Source organism: Gorilla gorilla, chromosome 20 (genome assembly GCF_029281585.2).
Source record: "Gorilla gorilla gorilla isolate KB3781 chromosome 20, NHGRI_mGorGor1-v2.1_pri, whole genome shotgun sequence".
Taxonomy (NCBI): Eukaryota; Metazoa; Chordata; class Mammalia; order Primates; family Hominidae; genus Gorilla; species Gorilla gorilla.
This window is the reverse complement of record NC_073244.2, coordinates 58,833,968-58,858,232: the sequence shown is the minus strand read 5'-3', so window position 1 is coordinate 58,858,232 and position 24,265 is coordinate 58,833,968. Positions and strand designations below refer to the sequence as shown.

Genomic DNA, 24,265 nt, shown 5'->3' with positions numbered 1-24,265 from the left:
GATCCTCCAGCCTCGGCATCCCGAGTAGCTGGGACCACAGGCACTACCACCACACTGGCTAATTTTTTCGTTAAAAAAAAAATTTTTTTTTTTTGAGAGAGTCTCACTCTGTCGCCCAGGCTAGAGTGCCAAGCCACAATCATAGCTCACTGCAACCTCTGCCTCCCGGGTTCAAGTGATTCTCATGCCTTAGCTTCCTGAGTACCTGGGATTACAGACGTGCATCATCATGTCCGGCTAATTTTTGTGTTTTTAGTAGAGATGGGGTTTCGCCATGTTGGCCAAGCTGATTTCGAACTCCTGGCTTTGTGATCTGCCCAGCTCAGCCTCCCAAAGTGCTGGGATTTCAAGCATGAGCCCCCATGCTCAGACTAATTTTTTTGAAGATGGAACCTCACTATGTTGCCCAGGCTGGCCTCCCAAAGTGCTGGGATTACAGACATAAGCCTCATTGTTCTTAATATAACATATGATTGTAATATATTATTAAGTATTTCATCTATTTCTTTTTACTTATTTAATGTGGCTACTAGAAAACAAAGATATACATGTGGCCCACATCATATTTCTGTTGGACAACATTGGGTCTGTATGCTAGTTCTAAATTTAATTTTTTTTTTTTTTTTTTTGAGACAGAGTCTCACTCTAGGCTGGAGTGCAGTGGCGTGATCTTGGCTCACTGCAACCTCCACCTCCCGGGTTCAAGCAATTCTCCTGCCTCAGCCTCCTAAGTAGCTTAGATTACAGGTGTGCACCAACACACCAGCTAATTTTGGTATTTTTAGTAGAGACGGGGTTTCACCATGTTGGCCAGGCTGGTCTCAAACTCCTGACCTCAGGTGATCTGCCTGCCTCGGCCTCCCAAAGTGCTGGGATTACAGGCATGAGCCACCACAGCTGGCTGGTCTGCACGCTATTTCTAGATAATCCATGCACATGCACACTACACAATCAAAGCAGAAATATTGTGATATGGTTTGGCTGTCTCCCCACCCAAATCTCAACTTGAATTGTATCTCTCAGAATTCCCATGTGTTGTGGGAGGGACCCAGGGGGAGATAATTGAATCATGGGGTCCAGTCTTTCCCTTGCTATTCTTGTGATAGTTAACAAGTCTCACAAGATCTGATGGGTTTCACAGTAGTTTCCACTTTTGCTTCTTCCTCATTTTCTCTTGCCACTACCATGTAAGTAGTGCCTTTGCCTCCTGCCATGACTGTGAGACCTCCCCAGCAATGTGGAACTGTAAGTCCAATTAAATCTCTTTTTCTTCCCAGTCTTGGGTATGTCTTTATCAGCAGTGTGAAAATGGACTAATACCTACTGCAAAGTCAATTATTCACTAGAAATAACACAACATTTCAGTATTCATTTTTATTTTCCTCATTAAAGTCATGTATACTTTTTTTTTAAGCTCAAAACAGGTTACATACTATATGATTCCATTGAATAACATTCTTGAAATGACACCATTATAGACATGGAGAGTGGATTCCTGGTTGCCAGGGGTTAGGGACATGGCTGGGGTGTGGGGGTGGAGGGAGGTGGGCATCCTGGGGATCCCTGTGGTGATGAGAATGTCCTGTATCTTCACTGTATCAATGTCAATATCCTGGTTATGAGACTACATTGTAGTTTTGCTAGATGTTGCCATTGGGGGAGGCTGGGTGAAGGGTACACATGATCCCTCTGTATCATTACTTACAATTGTGTTGAGTTTGCAATGATCTCAAAATAGAAAGCATAATTTAAAAACAAAGTACAAACAAAACTGCAGGTTTTTTAGGTGTTTTTGTTTTCGCTTTTGCTTTGCTTTTGAGACAGAGCCTCCCTCAGTCACCCAGGCTAGAGTGCAGTGGTGCGATCATGGCTCACCACAACCTCCACCTCCAAGGTTTGAGCAATTCTCCCACCTCAGCCTCCAAAGTAGCTGGGATTACAGGCATCCACTACCATGCCCAGTTAATTTTTTGTATTTTTAGTACAGACGGGGTTTCACCATGCTGGCCAGGCTGGTCTGGAACTCTTGACCTCAGGTGATCCACCCACCTTAGCCTCCCAAAGTTCTGAGATTACAGGCGTGAGCCACTGCTCTCAGCCTAATTTTCTTTTTTAAATCAACTCACTTACAAGAGCCTAGATAACTCCATGGACTTCTGTTTTGTCCCAAAGAACTTTTGAGATTCCAGTTACATATTTTCCAATTTGCCATAAAATAAATACATTTTTTTAAGCGAGAATCTTTCTACTTGTCTGTATTCTGAGTTCCCTGTTCACACCTATTGCCATATGGAAATATCCCAGATACACGGGTTTCTGTTTGTTTTTCAAAAGCCTGGGATGGAAAGATGGTGTGTGGAGGGGGGGTGGGGGGTGGGAGGGTGCTCCCTAGAAGGAAGTGTTCACCTTGCAAATGAGGAAGGATGAGAAGAGTCCCGCTGGAAAAGGAGGGACAAGTCTGGGAAAGACAGGCAACATGGAGGAGAGTTAGTTAGCTAAGGTAACACCATCCCACGAAAAGTGGAGTGAAAACAAGAGGAAGGAAAATGGCCGGGAAGGAAGGGGACATCGGGCCACAGTGGCCCATGAGGCTGTCGCCTACACTGCCTGGGTCTTCTCGGCCATAGTGTCCACTGTGGAGCGCGTGAATGACTTGCTCTCCCTAACCACGGACTCTTCAGTCAACACATTCCGGAGGAGGCTGGGGAGGGATTTCCGCAGTCGGCCCTGGAAGCCCTGGCCGGCCACCACGTAGATGATGGGGTTGATGCAGCAGTTGATGTAGGCAAAGGAGACACACAGGGAGTCCAGCTTCTTCAGCAGCAGGAAGGTGGGTGACGATGGCTCCAGGAAGGACATCATTATCCCCGTCACCTGGTAGGGCAACCAGAAGATAAAGAAACTGGCCACCACTGCCACCACCACCTTGAGTGTCTTGGTGGACCGCGTGGCCCTGCGGCTCCACGTCCGGAGCAGGATGAAAGTGTAACAAATCGTGAGCGTGAGTAGAGGCCACAGGAAGCCCAGGACCAGCCGGACGACGGCCACGGCTCGCTCCCGCTGTTTGTCGTGGCTGTAGTCCACGCCACACAACACCTTTGGTGGAAAGTACTCCTCCCGGACCACCCGGTACAGGAAGGAGGGTATGGTCAGCAGCAGGGCTAACCCCCAAGCCACGGCACAGGCGATCCAGGCCAAGCCGGCCCCTCGGAAGTTCTGGCACCAGATGGGTTTAAACACCAGCAGAAAGCGGTCGGCGCTGATGGTGGCCAGGAGCAGGATGCTGGCGTACATGTTGAGCAGGATGAGGGAGGGCAGGATGCGGCAGGCAGCCCCGCCAAAGGGCCAGTGGTGATGCTGTACAATGGATGTGAACAAGATGGGCAGCGCCAGGCAGGAGAGGAAGTCGGCTACCGCCAAGTTGAGGAACCAGATGGCATTGATGGTCCGCTTGACCTCGAATGCCGTCACCCAGACCACCAGGGCATTGCCCAGCACTCCCACCAGGAAGACAACTGCAAAGATGACCAAGGCCAGGATGTCCGGAACACGCAGCGTGTTAGAAGTTTTATCCACAGGGGTGTTGGGGTCCAGGGTATCCTTGTCATCATAGTGCCCATAATCAGGGGTGGTATAATTGAAGGAGTCCTAAGGGGAATCGGAGAGAGCAGAGAAGATGAGTCTGCAGACATGTGCCCGGGGAGGGGGCATCCTGGCTCAGGCATGTGGCTTTTCCCCTGTGTGGCTTTTTCTCACTAGGAAATGGGGATGCTGAGGGCTGAGAGTCAACTAGGGTGTCACACCACTTATTAAAATATTGAGGCAGATGCCGTAGATCACGCCTGTCATCCCAGCACTTTGGGAGGCCGAGGCGGGCGGACTGCTTGAGCCCAGGAGTTCCAGAATAGCCTGGGCAACATGGCAAAACCCCGTCTCTACTGAAAATACAAAAATTAGCCGGGCGTGGTTGCACTTGCCTATAGTCCCAGCTACTCCTGAGGCTGAGGTAGGAGGATCACCTGACCCCAGGAGGCAGAGGTTAGAGTGAGCCGAGATCATACCATTGCACTCCAGCCTAGGTGACAGAGTGAGACCCTGTCTCAAAAAAAAAAAAAAAAATGAAATGATTCCATGCTAGCTGGACCCCTTGCCAGCCTGCCACCTCTCCCCTCAGTCCCATCCTGCGAAGCCCCTGGGCTTCCCCACGATCCGGCAACCTAATGTCAAAGTCTAGCCCTACTGGCCGGGCACGGTGGCTCACACCTGTAATCCAGCACTTTGGGAGGCCAAGGTGGGTGGATCACGAGGTCAGGAGTTGAAGATCAGCCTGACCAACGTAGTGAAACCCCGCCTCTACTAAAAATATAAAAACTTAGCCGGGTGAGGTGGTGGGCACCTGTAATCCCAGCTACCTGGGAGGCTGAGGCAGAGAATTGCTTGAACCCGGGAGGCGGAGGTTGCAGTGAGCCGAGATTGCGCCACTGCACTCCAGCCTGGGCGACAGAGCGAGACTCCATTTCAAAAAAAAAGTCTAGCCCTGCTGCAAGGCTGTAGCCACTACCCATTCGGACTGGTCAGTGCATGACACAACGCTTGTTACTTTTTTTTTTTTTTTTTTGGAGACAGAGTCTCACTTTATTGCCCAGGCTGGAGTGAAGTGGCACAATCTCAGCTCACTGCAACCTCCGCCTCTTGGGTTCAAGCGATTCTCCTGCCTCAGCCTCCTGAGTAGCTGGGATTACAGGTGCCCACCAACATGCCTGGCTAATTTTTGTATTTTTAGTAGAGACGGGGTTTCACCATGTTGGCCAGGCTGGTCTCGAACTCCTGACCTCAGGTGATCCGTCTGCCTCAGCCTCCCAAAGTGCTGGGATTACAGGCATGAGCCACTGTGCCCGGCCATTCCCATAGTTTGAACGAAGAAGAAAAAGTTTATAAAGCTTAGAAAAAGTACCCAAGACCACAAAACACCCATGACTATGCACAAAGCCCCACGTTGCCCAATCTGATTGCATGTTCTTGTCACACTGTGAACCTGGGTAAACCTGCCCAGCTGAGAATTCGAGGCATCTGTAGATTGGAAAACAAGGTTCCTTGTTGGGAAAAGGGCTTGTGGGCGCCTGTATAAAATGGCCATAAAAATAGAATGTTGGGGACCAGCCTCAACAGTTTCTGTTGTGCAACAATGCAGTGTGCTAAAGCAAACAAATGAAAGCAGATGGTCTTTACTTAAAATTTGGATTTTTTTCTCACCATGGATTTTTTTTTGCATTAATTTTGATTCTTTAAAAGACTATATGGGGCTGGGCGTGGTGGCTCACACCGGAAATCCCAGCACTTTGGAAGGCCAAGACGGGCGGATCATAAGGTCAAGAGATCGAGATCACCCTGGCCAACATAGTGAAACCTCGTCTCTACTAAAAATACAAAAATTAGCCGGGTGTGGTGGCGCGTGCCTGTAGTCCCAGCTACTCGGGAGGCTGAGGCAGGAGAATCGCTTGAACCCAGGAGGTGGAGGTTGCAGGGAGCCGAGATTGCACTACTGCACTCCAGCCTAGCAACAGAGCGAGACTCTGTCTCAGAAAAAAAAAAAAAAAAAAAGATTGTATAAAAATATTGTTTAAAAAAAATTTTTAGAGACAGGGTCTTTGTCACCCAGGCTGGAGTACAGTGGTGCGATCATGACTCACTGCAGCCTCGACCTCCCAAGTAGCTGTGACCACAGGCACACACCACCATGCCTGGCTTATTTTTTTAATTTTTAGTAGAGATGGGGTCTTGCTATGTTGCCAGGGCTGGTATCAAACTCCTGGCCTCAAACAATCCACCTGCCTCAGCCTCCCAAAGTGCTGGGATTACAGGCATGAATCTGTGGGAATGCTTTTGCCCCGGACTCCAGTAGTCCAGTAATGGTGAGCTCAGAATGGCACTCAGGTTAGGAGCACTGGCTTTGGAGTCAGTCCTCTGGGGTTCAGTTCCTGACTGCCCTATGTGAAGCCTGCATGACCCTCTGCAAGTTCATCTACTGCTCCACACCTCCCTTTTTCTCCTTGTTAACTCCCATAGAGAGCCAAGCAGCCCATCTGTTCTTTTTTTTTTTTTTTTTGAGACAGTTTTGCTCTTGTTGCCCAGGCTGGAGTGCAGTGATGCGATCTCTGCTCACTGCAACCTCCGCCTCCTGGGTTCAAGTGAATCTCCTGCCTCAGCCTCCTGAGTAGCTGGGATTACATGCATGCACCACCATGCCTGGCTAATTTTGTATTTTTAGTAGAGATGGGGTTTCTCCATGTTGGTCAGGCTGGTCTCGAACTCCCAACCTCAGATGAGCCGCCCACCTCGGCCTCCCAAAGTGCTGGGATTACAGGCATGAGCCACCACGCCTAGCCAGCAGCCCATCTGTTCTAACTGATATCATTTCAAAACCCTAAGCCAGTAGGAGGAGGAGTTATCCATTTCTTTTTTTTTTTTTTTTTGAGACAGAGTCTCACTCTGTCACCAGGCTGGAGTGCAGCAGCATGATCTTGGCTCACTGCAACCTCTGCCTCCCGGGTTCAAGCGATTCTCCTGCCTCAACCTCCTGAATAGCTGGGATTACAGGTGGCGTGTCACCATGCCTGGCTTATTTTTGTATTTTTAATAGAGACAGGGTTTCACCATGTTGGTCAGGCTGGTCTCGAACTCCTGACCCGTGATCTGCCCACCTCAGCCTCCCAAAGTGCTGGGATTACGGGCAAGACCCACCACGCCTGGCCAGGAGTTATCAATTTCAAGTAGACTTTGCTCATTTTTTAGGTGTAGTGTTATTTAACCTGTTCCTCTCTCCCTTGGTTTTGCTGTAAAGTGGTAGTTTGAGATCTAGAACTTTGATTAAATTTAGCTACGATTTTTTTTTTTGCAAAAATTACTTCACAGATGGTTCTGCGTCTTTCCTGCTGCCTCACATCAATGGCACCGAATCCCCGATTGCCTCTCTTCTTGGGACACTAAGACTGATTGTAGGATCATGGTGCCAACCCAGAACAAAATGTTTGGGTGCAGCAAGAGGAAGATACAAACAGGAATAAGAAATAGATTTTTTTTGCCAAGCATTGTGGCTCATGCCTGTGATCCCAGCACTTTGGAGGCCAAGGTGGGAGGATTGCTTGAGCCCAGGAGTTAGAGACCAGCCTGGGCAACATAGCAAGACCCCTGTCTCTACAGAAAAAAAGTAGCCAGGTATGGTGGTGTGCTCCTGTGGTCCTAGATACTTGGAAGGGTGAGGCGGGAGGATCACTAGAGCCTGGGAGGTCAAGGCTGCAGTGAGCTGTGATCACGCCACTGCACTCCAGCCTGGGCAACAGAGTGAGACCCTCTCTCACAAAAATAATAATAATGTCACAGGTAAATGTGACTATTTGGGGCCAGTGATGCAGGGTAAAAGAATTTACCAAGACAGTTGTAGGTAAAGCAAAGTAGATTTATTAGAGAAAGTAGGAAAATGTGTTGCAAGAGTGCAATGGGCAGGTCAGCAAGAGAGGATCTAACTGCAAAGAGACAAAGGCTCGCTAGTGATTTTATACAACGGTGCTTGTGCTGTGTGTGAACAGGGCTCTGTGAAGTACCAACAACACCAAGGTTGCAGTGAGCTAACTTGCATTTTTCTATTAGCTGAGTGGCTGGCGATAGCTGGATGCAGGAAAATTGGGAGTTATTTGCACAGGAGAGCTGTGTGTCCTAGACCTTGAAGAAAGGCAGATGCACAGTTTATCTGCTTCCTCTTTTTGCTTTCCCTCGGTCCTGCCAGCCTGACTCCTTTTCCCTAATTAGGACTACAGAAAAAACACTCCAGCAAAAGGAATAACTAGAGAGAGAGAGAGGAGGAGAGGGAAGGAGGCAGGAAGGAAGGGAAGAGGAAGAAAGGGAGAAGAGAGGGAGGAGGGAACGAAGGAGGGAAGGAGGAGGAAATGAGGAAGGGAAGAAGGGTGAAAGGGAGAAAGGCACGAAGAAAGAAAAGAAACAAAGGAGGGAGGAGGGAATTAGGGAGGAAGAAAGCAGACAGGGACAGAGGGACAGAGGGATGAAGGAGGGCAGGGCTATAGATGACTAAGAATGGCAGTGGTGGATTCGTAGGGGCTTATAATATTCTCTTCACTTTTGTGTGTTTGAAACTTTCCATAATAAAATTAAGAACAGGCCAGGTGCAGTGACTCATGCCTGTCATCCCAACAATTTGGGAGGCCGAGGCAGGTGGATCACTTGGGTCAGGAGTTCTAGACCAGCCTGGGCAATATGGTGAAACCCCATCTCTACTAAAAATACAAAAAAAATAGCCAGGTGTGGTGGCGTGTGCCTGTAGTCCCAGCTACTTGGGAGGCTAAGGCAGGACAATCTCTGGAACCCAGGAGGCAGAGGTTGCAGTGAGCCAAGATTGCACCACTGCACTCCAGACTGGGCAACAGAGCGAGACCCTATCTCAAAAAAAATAAAATAAAATAGGCTGGATGCAGTGGCTCACGCCTGTAATTCCAACAATTTGGAAGGCCGAGGCGGGCAGATCACCTGAGGTCAGGAATTCGAGACCAGCCTGGCCAACATGGTGAAACCCCGTCTATACTAAAAATACAAAAATTAGCCAGGCGTGGTAGTGGGCGCCTGTAATCCCAGCTACTCAGGAGGCTGAGGCAGAAGAATTGCTTGAACCCAGGAGGCAGAGGTTGCAGTGAGCCGAAATAGCCCCATTGCACTCCAGCCTGGGTAACAGAGTGAGACTCCATCTAAAAAAAAAAAAAAAAAAATAGAACAAGAAGGTCCTGATCACTTCTTCCCAGACAGAGCTGAAGGAAGCTGTCATGCACCCAAGAAAGAAAGGCTGCAGTCCATGGCAGCTGGACTGGAGAAAGCCTTGTAGGTGAAATCTGTGTCCAGAGGCACCAGACACTGCAGTAAAGCACCCATCAGGGCACTGAGTGATCACCCGAAAGCAGCCAGTACTTACTGAGCACCTACTATGCATGCGGCATGGAATTTGCTCTTTCCATCCTGACCACAACCTACAAGGAGGTTCTGTTAATATGCCCATTTCAGGCCAGGTGTGGTGGTGCACACCTATAACCCAAGCACTTTGGGAGGCCAAGGTGGGCAGATCACCTGAGGTCAGGGGTTCGAGACCAGCCTGGCCAACATGGTGAAACCCCGTCTCTACGAAAAATACAAAAATTAGCCAGGCGTGGTGGTGGGCACCTGTAATCCCAGCTACTCGGGAGGCTGAGGCAGGAGAATCACTTGAACCTGGGAGGTGGAAGTTGCAATGAGCTGAGATAGCGACACTGCACTCCAGCCTGGGCGACAGAGTGAGACTCCACCTCAAAAAAAAAAAAGAAAGAAAAAAAAATGCCCATTTCGCTGATGAAGAAGCATGAGGCACCAGAAGGTGAAGTAGGCTGTTCCAGGTCACTCAGAGAGGATGTGAACCCATACAGGCCGGAATGCAAACCAGACAGGCTGCCCCTGACCATTTCCAAGAGGTGAGTTTTGTGACCTATGGAGCTAGCCCAGTCCTGAAGGCCACTTTGACACCAACCCAGAGAAAAGGGGACAGCAACAAATAGAAATCATTCTGGAAATACTGAGAGCTGTATTTGCAGCTCTAAATATTTGAATTTGCAGATGGAGTTTTGTACTTTTTTTTTTTTTTGAGATGGAGTCTCACTCTGTCGCCACACTGGACTGCAGTGGCACGATCTCGGGTCACTGTAACCTCTGCCTCCCAGGTTCAAGCGATTCTCCTGCCTCAGCCTCCTGAGTAGCTGGGACTAAAGTCACCTGCCACCACACCCTGCTAATTTTTGTATTTTTAGTAGAGACAGGGATCCACCATGTTGGTCAGGCTGGTCTCGAACTCCTGACCTCGTGATCTGCCCGCCTTGGCCTCCCAAAATGCTGGGATTACAGGCATGAGCCACCACGCCCGGCCTGGTTTTTATACCTTTAAAACACTCACCTCGAAGATTAAATAAGATGAAAAATGCCTAAGCACCTAGCACAGCGCCTGACACACAGAAGAGGACAAGAAGTGGCAGCCATTGGTATTATTATTTGTCAATTATTGAAGAGCTCAGATCCACATCCCTGAACCACTATTTTTTTTTTTTTTTTTTTTTTTGAGACTGGGTCTCACTCTGTCACCCAGGCTGTAGCTCAGGGGTGCGATCTTGGCTCACTGCAGCCTTGACTTCTCAGGCTCAAGTGATCCTCCTGCCTCACCCTCCCAAGCAGCTGGGACTACAGGTGCATACTACTGTGCCCAGCTAATTTTTAATGTTTTCTTAAAGAGGAGGGTCTCACTGTGTTGCCCAGGCTGGTCTCAAACTCCTGGGTTCAAGCAATCCTCCCGCCTTGGTCTCCCAAAGTGCTGGGATTACAGGCATGAACCACCACGCCCAGCCCCTCTTTTTATATTTCTTTTTCTTTTTTTTTTTTTTTTTGAGACAGGGTCTTGATCTGTCACCCAGGCTTATGTGCAGTGGTGCAATCATGGATCACTGTCACCCCAGCCCCTCTGGCTCAAGCAATCCTCCTGCCTCAGCCTCTCGAGTAGCTAGGACTACAGTTGTGCACCACCACACTCAGCTAATTTTTGTATTTTTTTTCTTTTTTTTTTTTTTTGGTAGAGGTGGGTCTCGCTTTGTTGCACAGGCTGGTCTCAAACTCCTAACTTCAAGCAACCCTCCTGCCTTGAACTCCCAAAGTGCTGAGATTACAGATGTAAGCCACCATGCCTGGATAGTTTTTTTTTTTTTTTTTTTCTAGTTCCCTTACATTGCACCTGCCCAAGGTTAGCCAGGCTATGGGCAGTGGGCATTTACTGGTGGAATCATATCCATGAGTAAATTATTGAAAGATAAGATGTCAGTATCTGCTAATGAGTGAATGAAAAAGGTGGGGTTTAGCCACGTGGTGGAATATTACTCAGCCATGAAAAGGAAGTGCTGACACATTGTAGCATTGACACATGCTACAATGTGGATGAATCTTGAAAACATGATGCTAAGTGAAAGAAGCCAGTCACAAAAGGCCATTAAAAATACAAAAATTAGCTAGCGTGTTGGCGCGCACCTGTAATCCCAGCTACTCCAGAGACTGAGGCAGGAGAATCACTTGAACCTGGGAGGCGGAGGTTGCAGTAAGCTGAGATCATGCCACTGCACTCCAGCCTTGACTGAGCAAGACTCTGTCTCAAAAAAAAAAAAAAAGGTGATAGAAAGATGGATGGATATAAATAAATGGATGGATAGATAATGAATGGGTGAATGAGTGGATGCATGGATGATGGATAGATGACTGATAGACAATGGATACATGGAGATATGATTGAGAGATAGATGATAGATAGATAGATAGATACATAGATAATGGGCTGGGCATGGTGGCTCATGCCTGTAATCACTTGAGGCCAGAAGATCAAGACCAGCCTGGCCAACATAGTGAAACCCCATCTCCACTAAAAGTACAAAAAAATTAGCTGGACCCAGTGGTGTGTGCCTGTAGTCCCAGCTACTTGGGAGGCTGAGGCAGAAGAATCGCTTGAACCTGGGAGGTGGAGGTTGCAGTGAGTCAAGATTGTGCCACTGCCCTCCAGCCTGGGCAACAGAACAAGACTCTGTCAAAAAAAAAAAAAAAATAGCTAGATAACGGATGGATGGATGGATGGACAGATGGATGGATGGATGGATAATGGAGAGACAGATACAGTAAATTTGGAGAGTCTGGGTAAAATGTATATGTATATAAGCCTGTTCCATTCTTGTCATTTTTCCATAAGTTTGAAAATATTTCCAAATAGAAGGTTAACATTTTTAAAAATATTTTCACTGGTACAAACAGCCCCCGCCCTCAGCCACCCACTTCTTCTATTGCCCGCTCCCAGCACCCTAAGTTCCTGTTTCCTACTCTGGGACACCCCCACTCCAGGTCGCCACGTTCATGTCACTAAAGAGTTAATGCTAGGTGCAGCAGGAGGCCCTAGACCCTGCCCAGGGGACCTCTGCACTTTAGCACATTGTTAAATGTTTTGAATGTTCCCTTTGGCTGTGACGCATGAAGGTAAATTTTGCCTCTGCTGGTTTCGCAAGCTTCCAGCAATCCTTGACTGCAGAATGACTCAGACCCTCGTAAGGGGAGCCTCCCACCCTCTGCTCTGACATCGCCTTGTCACTCCCTCATCAGCTGACAAAGCTCCTTTCCTGCCATGAGCTCACTCAGTCCTTTCCTCTGGTTGACTTCAGAAAGGCAGAAAAAATATGCTGATTCCAACATCCTGTGGTTTCCAGGATCTTCAGACGCAAACGGCTTGCAAAGTTTGCCACTGCAGCACCTCTCCAAAGACTGGAAATAACTGACATGTCCAGCAAGAGGGGACTGGCTAAATTAATGATGGTACATCCAGGCAACAGAATACTACACAGCTATCAAAAAGAATGGAAAAGTTGGCCAGGTGCAGTGGCTCATGCCTGTAATCCTAGCACTTTGGGAGGCTGAAGCAGGGGGATTGCTTGAGCCCAGGAGTTCAAGATCAGCCTGGGTAACCTAGCAAGACCCTATCCCTACAAAAAAGAAAAAAACAGACAAAAAGAATGTTATATAATGATGTGGAAAGACCTCCAAGATCCAGGGTGAGGCCAGGCGTGGTGGCTCACGCCTGTAATCCCAGCACTTTGGGAGGCCAAGGAAGGTGGATCACTTGAAGTCAGGAGTTCAACCCCAGACTGGCCAACATAGTGAAACCCCATCTCTACTAAAAATACAAAAATTAGCTGGGTGTGATGGCAGGCACCTGTAATTCCAGCTACTCAGTAGACTGAGGCAGGAAAATCACTTGAACCCAGGAGGTGGAGGTTGTAGTGAGCCGAGATCGTGCCACTGCACTCCAGCCTGGGCAACATAGCGAGACTCCATCTCTAAAAAATAAAATAGGCTGGACACGGTGGTTCGCACCTGTAATTCCAGCAATTTGGGAGGCCCAGGCGGGTGGATCACCTGAGGTCAGCAGTTCAAGATCAGCCTGACCAACATGGTGAAACCCTGTCTCTACTAAAAATACAAAAATTAGCCAGGAGTGGTGGCGTGCGCCTGTAATCCCAGCTATCTGGGAGGCTGAGGCAGAAGAATCGCTGGAACCCGGGAGGTGGAGGCTACAGTGAGCCGAGATCGCTTCACTACACTCCAGCCTGGGCAGCAAGAGCAAAACTCCATCTCAAAAATAAAATAAATAAAGTAAAATAAAATAAAATAAAATAGTGAAAAATAAATGTAGGTAGCTGCATTGTGGCACGTGGCCCACATATTGGGCAGTGCAGGTCCAGGGCCACTCTGGGGGTTCTAATTGCCCGGCACTATTCCATGTGCTTCCCAGGTGTTGGCTTAGTAATTTCCTAATCACAGTGCATATCCATGTGACAATAGCACAAAGGGCAGGGTACTATTATTGCTCCTAAATTCACATGCTCATTACAGGAACAACCCTTGTCTGTTGCATGGAGAAAGGGGCAGAGAGCAGAAGCTGGGAGGAAACGGAGATTGGAACTGTCCAGGTGACGTGAGGCATGACGGTGGCTTAGACAAGGGTGCTGGCCGCAAGATGTGAACGATCGGATGAGAACAGGGTGAAGGAGAAGGCGCAGTACCTACAAGAACAGCCATAATCATTGCCAGGCTGTCCTGAGCCTTTCTCGTGTATTATCTCATTGAACCCACAAAGCAACCCTAGGAGACTAACTTGTTGCAACAGCAACACTTATTTTCCAGAAGAGAAAAATGAGGCTACAGAGAAATGAACAGACCTCTCCAAGTCTTCTCGGTTAGCAAGAACAGAGACAGGAGAGAAACTCCTGAGAGCTGAGCCCCAGAGCCCTCTCTCTTTTTTGTTTTTATGAGACGGAATCTCGCTCTGTCCCCAGGCTGGAGTGCAGTGGCGCCATCTCAGCTCACTGCAAGCTCCGCCTCCTGGATTCACAGCATTTGCTAGCCTCAGCCTCCCGAGTAGCTGGGACTACAGGTGCCCGCCACCATGCCTGGCTAATTGTATTTTTAGCAGAGACAGGGTTTCACTGTGTTAGCCAGGATGGTCTTGATCTCATGACCTCGTGATCCGCCCACCTCAGCCTCCCAAAGTGCTGGGATTACAGGCATGAGCCACCGCGCCCAGCCCAGAGCCCTCTGTTTGAGTGGCTACCAGGCAGGCCTAAAGTGCATTGGGAGTGGGGGGGCATGCATTCTAGGCAGAAAGGAGAGAGGAAGCAGGTGGTGCACAGCAGAAACGAAAGGTCAGCATGGCTGGCAGGCGGCCAAGATAGGACTGGAAGGTCTGCGGATGCTGAGTTAAAGAATGTGGCTGGACGCCAGGCGTGGTGGCTCACGCCTATAATCCCAGCACTTTGGGAGGCTGAGGCGGGTGGATCACGAGGTCAGGAGTTCGAGACCAGCCTGGCCAACATGGTGAAATCCCGTCTCTACTAAAATAAAATACAAAAATTAGCCGTGTGTGGTGGCACGCACCTGTGATACCAGCTACTTGGGAGGCTGAGGCAGGAGAATCACCAGAATCCAGGAGGCAGAGGTGCAGTGAGCCAAGACTGCACCACTGCCCTCCAGGCTGGGTGACAGAGCGAGACTCTGTCTCAAAACAAAACAAAACAGACCAAATATTAGAAGCAAACTAAATTTCCATTGAAGGGGATGAAACCTCCTACTAGCATATTACTCAGCTGATAAAAGAAAGAAGCACCAGGCTGGGCAACATAGCAAGACCCCACCTCTACAAAAAATTTTAAATCTAGCTGGGCGTGGTGGCATGCACCTGTAGTCCCACCTACTCAGGAGGCTGAGGTGGAAGACCTCAGTAGACCCTGTCTAGAAAAAAGAAAAAAAGGAGGAGGAGGAGGCAACTCCCTTGAACTACACAGGAATGAAGTACCTTCCTCAAGGTTAAGGGGAAATTAATGAATGCCTTAATACAACGCCTGGTATGCAGTAAGCACTCAATAAATGCTAGTTAATAATACTATATGTTATTCATTTAAAAAAGCCAGATGTAGAGTACTGTACAAAACATACTGCCATTTATAAGGCTGGGAAAGGATAGAAATGTCACCCACATTGAGCACCAACTGTATACCAGGCACTGCTACAAGAACTTTTCATGCATTCACTCAGTCAATTCTCTCAACTAGCCTATGATGTAGATTCTAGTATTATCTTCACCTTAAAGATAAGGAGAAGGAGGCTGGGTGCAATGGCTCATGCCTGTAATCCCAGCACTTTGGGAGGCCAAGGCGGGAAGATTGCTTGGGGCCAGGAGTTCAAGACCAGCCTGGCCAACATGGTGAAACCCTGTCTCTACTAAAAATACAAAAATTAGCCAGGCATGGTGGCGGGCACCTGTAGTCCCAGCTACCTGGGAGGCTGAGGCAGGAGAATCACTTGAACCCAGGAGGTGGAGGTTACAGTGAGCTGAGATCACACCACTGCACTCCAGCCTGGGCAACAGAGCAAGACACTGTCTCAAAAAACAAAAAGATAAGGAGACAGAAGCACGGAAAGGACAGATCTCTGCAACTATTTCATAGTAGAGACAGAAGCTGAGCTCGGTTTTGGGGTTCCCCGCATCACACTAGTCCTTACTTTGTTCCCTAAGCATCTGTGCTCTCAGGCATCTGTAAACTCTTTCTGGAAGGATCCACCACAAACTGGCATCCCATGGTTGCCCCGGGTAGGGTAGGAGGCAATGAAAAGGAGTCAGAGGGCCAGGTAGGGTGGCTCATACCTGTAATCCCAGCACTTTGGGAGACCCATGTGGGTGGATCACGTGAGGTCAGGAGTTCAAGACCAGCCTGGCCAACATGGTGAAACTCCGTCTCCACTAAAAAGACAAAAAATTAGCCAGGCGTGGTGGCGCATGCCTGTAATCCCACCTAGTCGGGAGGCTGAGGCAGGAGAATTGCTTGAAGCCGCGAGGCAGAGGTTGTGGTGAGCCAAGATCGTGCCATTGCACTCCAGCCTGGGCGACAAGAGTGAAACTCTGTCTCAAAATAAAAGGAAAGAAAAGGAGTCAGAGGCTCTGGGGTAGGCAGGGAGAATGAGTTTTTTTTTTTCTATGTTTGTTTTTTGAGATGGCCCTGTTGCCAGGCTGGAGTGCAGTGGAGCAATCTCGGCTCACTGCAACCTCTGCCTCACGGGTTCAAGCGATTGTCGTGCCTCAGCCTCTCAAGTAGCTGGGACTACAGGCGCCCGCTTATATGCCCAGCTAATTTTTGTAGTTTTGGTAGAGACGGAGTTTCACCATGTTGGCCAGGATGGTCTCAATCTCCTGACCTTGTGATCTGCCCGCCTCGGCCTCCCAAAGTGCTGGGATTACACACACAAGCCACCGCGCCCGGCCGAGAATGAGTTTTTACCAAGTATCATTTGGTACTTTGGAATATGTTTTGGAAAGAAAAAAAAAAAGAAGAAGAATCAGAGAGTCCCGTTTGCCCAAGTCGGATCTCAAGGGTGGAATGCAGGAATGAAGCAACATCAGACCCCTCCCTGGTCCATCCAAACCATCTTCCGTTTCCTCTTTGACACAGATGAAGCAAGGCAATGCCTGTGTTACAGCAGGTGCTGAATCGCAGCTCTGCTGGTTCAGTGCCCAGGCCTCCAGACGCAGGGATGACAGGGACCCTCATTTAGCCTGGGGTGCATTCCTTCTGACACTCACAGAATCCATGGCATAACCTGCTTCTGCCACCAACCACGGAGGGTCCCCATCCATCTCTGCTCCTGCCTGGGCCTCAGTTTCCCCATCTCTGTCATGCAGAACATCTCAAACGACCAGGCATAATGGCCTCATGCCAGTAATCCCAGAGCTTTGGGAGACCAAGGTGGGAGGATGGCTTGAGGCCAGGAATTTGAGACCAGCCCTGACAACATAGCAAGAACCCATCTCTACGAGAATAAAAATTTTAAAAATTAGCCGGACATAGTGGTGCATGCCTGTGGTCCCAGATACTGAGGAGGCTAAAGAGGGAGGATCACTTGAGCCCAAGAGTTCAAGACTGCAGTGAGCTATGATGGTGCCACTGCACTCCAGCCTGGGCAACAGTGCAAGACCCCAAGTCAAAAAAGAAAAGAACATCTATCTGCAAGAGCATCTGAGTAACCTGACCATTCCTCCAAACTGGTTCTTTCCAGCCTCCCAACATTTTCTCTGCCATTCCCACTGCCTGGAAAGCCTGTTCTAGATTTCTTCACTTGTGGAATTCTTTAAAAAATAATAATAATAATAACAGACAGGGTCTCACTATGTTGGCCAGGCTGGTCTTGAACTCCTGGCCTCAAGCAATCCTCCCGCCTTGGCACAATCCCCAATGTGCTGGGATCACAGGTGTGAGCCACTGCGCTCGGCTGCTTGTGGAATTCTTAGTCACCTTACTAGACCCAACTCAAGGGTCCCCTCCCCTGGGGAATCTTCTTGGGCCCCAGCCCCATGAGGTTGCTGTTGCTCCCACAATCTTGACAATCTTATTCCCATGGCCACATCCCAGCCCTGGAGTGTGAGAGCCTCGGATGCAGGAGAGAGGGAAGGTGGGAGGTGGAAGACAGGGAGAGAAAAGGAAAGAGAGAGACAGAGTTGACGGCGAGAGTTGGGGAGAGAGAAGGACCCACTGGAGCAGAGATGGGAGGGACCCAGGACAAAGTTTCCTGCTCCCATTCCCCTTCGAGACTCACCATGTTCTGGTCTCCTGGGCTCCCCAAGGATCAAAGGTCCCTCCTGCCCAAGGGCTGTGGTTTTTAAAGCCCCAAGGGAAGATGCAGGGAGGAAATGACCGTCTTTCTCTCTGGGGCTCTCATTGGTCTGCACACTGGGCACTGAGGCCAGAGCTCCCTCTGCGGGGCACACACCCAGGGGACTCTAACCACCTCCTCCCAGGCAGAGAAGGGGGGCCAGCACTCGGAAAACCGAGGAAGTTCCTGTGCAGGCTCGGCCCCTCTCCTGGCCTTGGTTTCCCTATTTGGGGCCATCTCTTCTCTCTCATTTTTTTTTTTTTTTTTTTTTAGATAGAGTCTTGCTGTGTCGCCCAGGCTGCAGTGGAGTGGTGCAATCTCGGCTCACTGTAACCTCTGCCTCCCGGGTTCAAGCAATTCTCCTGCCTCAGCCTCCCGAGTAGCTGGGATTACATGTGTGTGTCACCACCCCCGGCTAATTTTTTGTATTTTTAGTAAAGACGGGGTTTCGCCATGTTGGCCAGGCTGGACTCAAACTCCTGAGCTCAGGCAATCACCCACCTCGACCTCCCAAAGTGCTAGAATTACAAGTGTGAACCACTGCACCCGGCCTGGAGCCATCTATCTCTTTCCTCCTAAGACGCCAGCCTTCTGGGCAAAAGCTCAGGAATGCAGTTGGCTTAAACCCCTCCCTTGGGATTCAAGAAAGCAGAGACTGTAACCTCCACTCAGCCTCCCGGCCAGGCTGATTTGAGACCCAAAGAGGCCGAGCTAGTCTGCAGAGGTAGCCCAACATTTAAGTATATTTTACTGTTAAATCTTCCTTCTAGGGCCAAGTACAATGGCTCACACCTATAATCCCAGCACTTTGGGAGGCTGAGGCAAATAAATCACTTGAGGTCAGGAGTTCAAGACCAGTCTGGTCAACATGGTGAAACCCTGTCTCTACGAAAAATACAAAAATTACCCAGGTGTGGTGGCAGGTGCCTGTAATCCCAGCTACTTGGGAAGCTGAGGCAGGAGAATCGCTTAAACCTGGGAGGCAGAGGTTGCAGTGAGCCAAGATCGCGCCACTGCACTCCAGCCTGGGCAACAAAGCAAGACTCTGTCTCAAAAAAAAAAAACCATCGTGACCAGCCTGGCCAATATGGTGAAACCCCATCTCTACTAAAAATACAAAAATTAGCCAGGCGTGGTAGTGGGTGCCTGTAATCTCAGCTACTCAGAAGGCTGAGGCAGGAGAATTGCTGGAACCCGGGAGGCGGAGGTTGCAGGGTTGCAGTGAGCAGAGATTGCACCATTGCACTCCAGCCCAGGCTGACAACACCAAGACTCAATCTCAAAAAAAAAAAAAAAAAAGAAAAAGAAAAGAAAAGAAAAAAATCATCCTTCTAGGGTTATGAAGTTGGCAATAGAAAATGGAGCTACCCTGTCCCCCAACTACACAAGCCACAACCATCTCCATCTATTATTGTTACATTGTAATATATAATGAAATAATTATACAATTCAACATAATGTAGAATCAGTGGAATCCCTGAGCTTGTTTTCCTGTAACGAGATGGTCCTATCTGGGGGTGATGGGATACAGTGACAGATCATCAGGCATTAGATTCTCATAAGGAGCTTGCAACCCAGATCCCTCACATGCGCTGTTCACAACAGGGTTCACGCTCTTTTTTTTTTTTTTTTTTTTGAGATGGAGTCTCACTCTGTCACCCAGGCTACAGTGCAGTGGCACGATCTCGGCACAGTGCAACTCCGCCTCCCAGGTTCAAGCGATTCCCCTGCCTCAGTCTCCCGAGTAGCTGGGACTACAGGCGCCTACCACTGCGCCCGGCTAATTTTTGTATTTTTAGTAGAGACGTGGTTTCACCATCTTGGCCAGGCTGATCTCGAACTCCTGACCTCGTGATCCACCCGCCTCAGCCTCCCAAAGTGCTGGGATTACAGGCTTGAGCCACTGCGCCCGGCCTGGGTTCACGCTCTTATGAGAATGTAATTCCGCCCCTGATCTGACAGATCAGGGGGTAATATGAGCGAAGGGGCGTGGCTACAAATACAGATGAAGCTTCACTTACTCACCTGCCACTCACCTCCTGCGATGCTGCATGGTTCCTAGCAGGCCATGGACTGGTACAGGTCTGCAGCCCAGGGCTGGGAGCTAAGATACTTCCTAGAGCCTGGGGCAAGGAAGGAGCTCAGATGACCTTCCCGAGGCTGCTGTAACCAATTAGCACAAACTGCGGGCTTAACACCAGGACCCGGGGCAGTGGCTCATGCCTGCAATCCCAGCACTTTGGGAGGCTGAGGCGGGCAGATCATTGAGGTCAAGAGTTCAAGACCAGCCTGGCCAACATGGCAAAACCCCATCTCTACTAAAAATACAGAAATTACCTGGGTGTGGTGGTGCATGCCTGTAGTCCCAGCTACTCAGGAGGCTGAGGCACAAGAATTACTTGAACCCGGGAGGTGGAGGTTGCAGTGAGCCAAGATGGCACCACAGCATTCCAGCCTGGGCAACAAAGCAAGGCTCCACCTCAAGGAAAAAAAAAAAAAGCTAGACAATTATTTTGGCATGGTTCTGCAGGCCAGAAGTCCAAAATCAAGATGTCACCACTCCCTCCAGAGGTTCCAGGGGAGAATCTGTTCCTTGCCTCTCCCAGCTTCAGGTGGCTCCTGAAATTCCTTGGCTTGTGGCTGCACCATGCCCGTCCCTGCCTCTGTGGTCTCATCACCTCCTCTACTGTATGTCTCAAATTTCTATCTTCCTTATATAAGGACTCTTGTGATTCCATTGAGCCCACCCAGACCTAATCCAGGATAATCGCTCCCCCATCTAAAGATCTTTAACTTCATCCTACCTGCAAAGTCCCTTTTGCCATGGAAGGTCACCTGTTCACAGGTTCAGGGGATTAAGATGTGGACCTCATTGGGGATCATGATTCTATCTGCAACAGGGTCTGAGAAGCTAGAGAGTAAGTGTGTCCAGTGGTGGAGAGAAGCCTTGAACGCCGAGCTAAGGAGCCTGGACATGGCCTTTCCTTCAAAATAGATGCATGACCTGTCAACCTGTCACCACCTCGGCTCTGTTACCCTGATCCAAATCACTATCACCTTCTGCTTGGACCATTACAGCAGCCTCCTCTCTGGGATCTTCACTGCCCCCCCTCCATAGTCTCATCTCCACCAGCAACCAGAGGGAGCCTATTAAAATCTAAGTCAGATCAAAGCACTCCTCTGCTCAGAATAGGGGGTTGCCTGATTTAGCACACACACCCACACAAACAAAAACACATTACAGACTGCCCAGTTAACTTTAAATTTCAGGGTTGGGCCTGGTGGTTCATACCTGTAATCCCAGCACATGGGGACACCGAGGAAAGATCACTTGAGGCCAGGAGTTTGAGAGCAGCCTGGGCAACATAGTGAGATCCCATCTCAACAAAATAAATTAAAAATTAGCTGCGCATAGTGGCACGTGCCTGTGGTCCCAGCTACCTGGGAGGCTGAGGTAGGAGGATCACTTCAGCCCGGGAGATCAAGACTGCAGTGAGTTAAGATCACAAAAATATTTTTTTTTTTCACATTTTACCTGAGAATCTTGTATTTTATCTGGTAACCACAGCTCAGAGCCCTCCCTTGGAGCCTACGGCACAATGAGTGTGATTGTTTTGATGATTACAGAAACACACTCAATTTTTTTTTCCCATGTCGTTCTGCGACTCTACAAAACACCACCCACAACCTTCTCCCACAGTATTTTTCTACAGCAAACTTCAATTTTTAAAAATCTGGTTTTCGGCCGGGTGCGGTCCTCATGCCTGTAATCCCAGCACTTTGGGAGGCCGAGGCAGGCAGATCACCAGTTCAAGAGATTGAGACTATCCTGGCTAACATGGTGAAACTCCGTCTCTACTAAAAATACAAAAATTAGCTGGGCGTGGTGGCGGGCGCTTGTAGTCTCAGCTACTCAGGAGGCTGAGGCAGGAGAATTGCTTGAACACGGGAGGCAGAGGTTGCAGTGAGGTGAGATCGCGCCACTGCACTCCAGCCTGGGGAAAGAGCAACATTCTGCCTCAAAAAAAAAAAAAAAAAAAAAAATCTGGTTTTCTTTTAATTGCAAAGGAAATGCATGCTCATTGTAAATATTTAAACAATCCAGAAATACACTCCTCCCCACTCTAAAAATAGAAAAAAGAAAAAGACACCAATGAAAAGTCCCATTCCTGTCACGCTTCTGAATTCAGCTGGGAATTCACCTAGACTTTTACAAAGGTGGAGTTTGTGTTTGGCCATGGACATGCGGGTACACGATGTTCAGCAAGTTTTAGTTCTGCTAATTGAAGCCATGTGCGCAGTCTGCGTTACTCACCCAGGATTTCCAAGGTCGATTTGGGGCGATTTGGAGCATTATAGGAATGCCGTGTTGTTCTGGCCCTGACCTCCAGGGGACGCAGGAGCGGGGAGGTTCAGGAAGCCAGGTCACAGGAACTTGACTTTTAGGATTTTGGATGGAAGTTGCCTCCTCAGCCGTAAATCATGGGTTCTTAACATTTTTAGGCCCGGGACCCTTGATAAAGGTGTCCTTGATAAAACACCCCCTCAGAAGAAAAAGAATTTTTTTAACTTTTTATTTTGATGGAATATCAAATGAAAAAAGTTGCAAGAATAGTAAAAGCGGCCGGGTGTGTTGGCTCCCGCCTGTAATCCCAGCACTTTGGGAGACCGAGGAGGGAAGATCACTTGAGGTAAAGAGTTCGAGACCAGGCTGACCAACATTGTGAAACCCCGTCTTTAATAAAAATACAAAAAAGTAGCTGGGAATGGTGGCAGGCACCTGTAGTCCCAGCTACTTGGGAGGCTGAGGCAGGAGAATCACTTGAACTCAGGAGGAAGAGGTTGCAGTGAACCGAGATCACGCCACTGCACTCCAGCCTGGGCGACAAAGTGAGACTCTGTCTCAAAAAAAAAAAAGAAAAAAGAAAAAGAAAAAGAAAGAAATTGGGGCCAGAAGCAATGGCTCATGCCTGTAATCCTAGCATTTTGGGAGGCCATGGTGGGAAGATCACTGGAGTCCAGGAGTTCCAGACCAGCCTAAGTAACATAGTGAAACCTCCATCTCTACAAAACACAAAAAATTATCCAGGTGTGGTGGAGCACACCTATAGTCCTAGCTACTTAGGAGGCAGAGGCAGGAGGATCACCTGAGCCCAGGAGGTCGAGGCTGCAGTGACCTATGATTGCGCCACTGCACTGCAACCTGGACAAAAGAGCAAGACCCTGTCTCGGAGAAAAAAAAAAAAAAAAAAAAGACAGAGGCCGGGCACGGTGGCTGACGCCTGTAATCCCAGCACTTCGGGAGGCTAAGGCGGGTGGATCACCTGAAGGTCAGGAGTTCAAGACCAGCCTGGCCAACATGGTGAAACCCCATCTCTACTAAGAATACAAAAAATTAGCCAGGTGTGGTGGTGGGCATCTGTAATCCCAGCTACTTGGGAGGCTGAGGGAGAAGAATCACTTGAACTCGGGAGGTGGAAGTTGCAGTGAGCCGAGATCGCGCCATTGCACTCCAGCCTTGAGTGACAAGGGCGAAACTTTGTCACACACACACAGAAAAAAAGAAAGAAATTGGCTCATGCAATTGTGGGGGCTGGTAAACCCTAGAAAAATAATACAGGCGTATATATCTATGTCTACTTATGTTTTTCCTGGAATCATTTGAGAGTACTTTGGAAACATCATGCTCCTTTACCATAAATTCGTTACTGTGTATCTCTTATATTGCGGTTATGACAGGATATTCTCTGACATAACCACAATATATTTATCAAAAATAAGGAAATATGCCACTGATACCACACTATACTCAGCCCTCACTGAAATTTCACCAGTTGTTCCAATAACTTTTTTTTTTTTTTTGAGACAGAGTCTCAATTTGTCGCCCAGGCTGGAGTCCAGCGGCACAATCTCGGCTCACTGCAACCTCCGCCACTCAAGTTCAAGAGAGTCTCCTGCCTCAGTTTCCCAAGTAGCTTGGATTATAGGCGCCCACCCACCATGCCTGGCTAATTTTTTTTTTTTTTTTTTTTGAGACGGAGTCTCACTCTGTTGCCCAGGCTGGAATACAGGTGGCGTGATCTCGGCTCACTGCAAGCTCCGCCTCCCGGGTTCACGCCATTCTCCTGCCTCAGCCTCCCGAGTAACTGGGACTACAGGCACCCGCCACCATGCCCGGCTAATATTTTGTATTTTTTTTTTTTTAGTAGAGACAGGGTTTCACCGTGTTAGCCAGGACGGTCTTGATCTCCTGACCTCGTGATCTGCCCACCTTGGCCTCCCGAAGTGCTGGGATTACAGGCATTAGCCACCAAATTTTTGTATTTTTAGTAGAGATGGGGTTTCGCCATGTCGGCCAGGCTGGTCTCGAACTCCTGACCTCAGGTGATCCTCCCACCTCGACCTCCCAAAGTGCTAGGATTACAGGTGTGAGCCACCATGCTGGGCCCCAGTAATGTACTTTATC

At 48.8% G+C, this 24,265-nt stretch overlaps 1 protein-coding gene across 1 annotated transcript; it reads right to left on the bottom strand.

Annotated features, from left to right (window-relative positions):
* Window positions 1–1,359: 1,359 nt before the first annotated feature.
* Window positions 1,360–17,869, bottom strand: C5AR1 (complement C5a receptor 1). The gene is made up of 2 exons (XM_055369835.1): window positions 17,743–17,869; window positions 1,360–3,648 (listed from the first exon to the last, which is right to left on the bottom strand). The coding sequence occupies exons 1-2, from the start codon at window positions 17,743–17,745 to the stop codon at window positions 2,599–2,601; spliced, it is 1,053 nt and encodes a 350-aa protein (XP_055225810.1). The 5' UTR covers window positions 17,746–17,869; the 3' UTR covers window positions 1,360–2,598.
* Window positions 17,870–24,265: the final 6,396 nt, after the last annotated feature.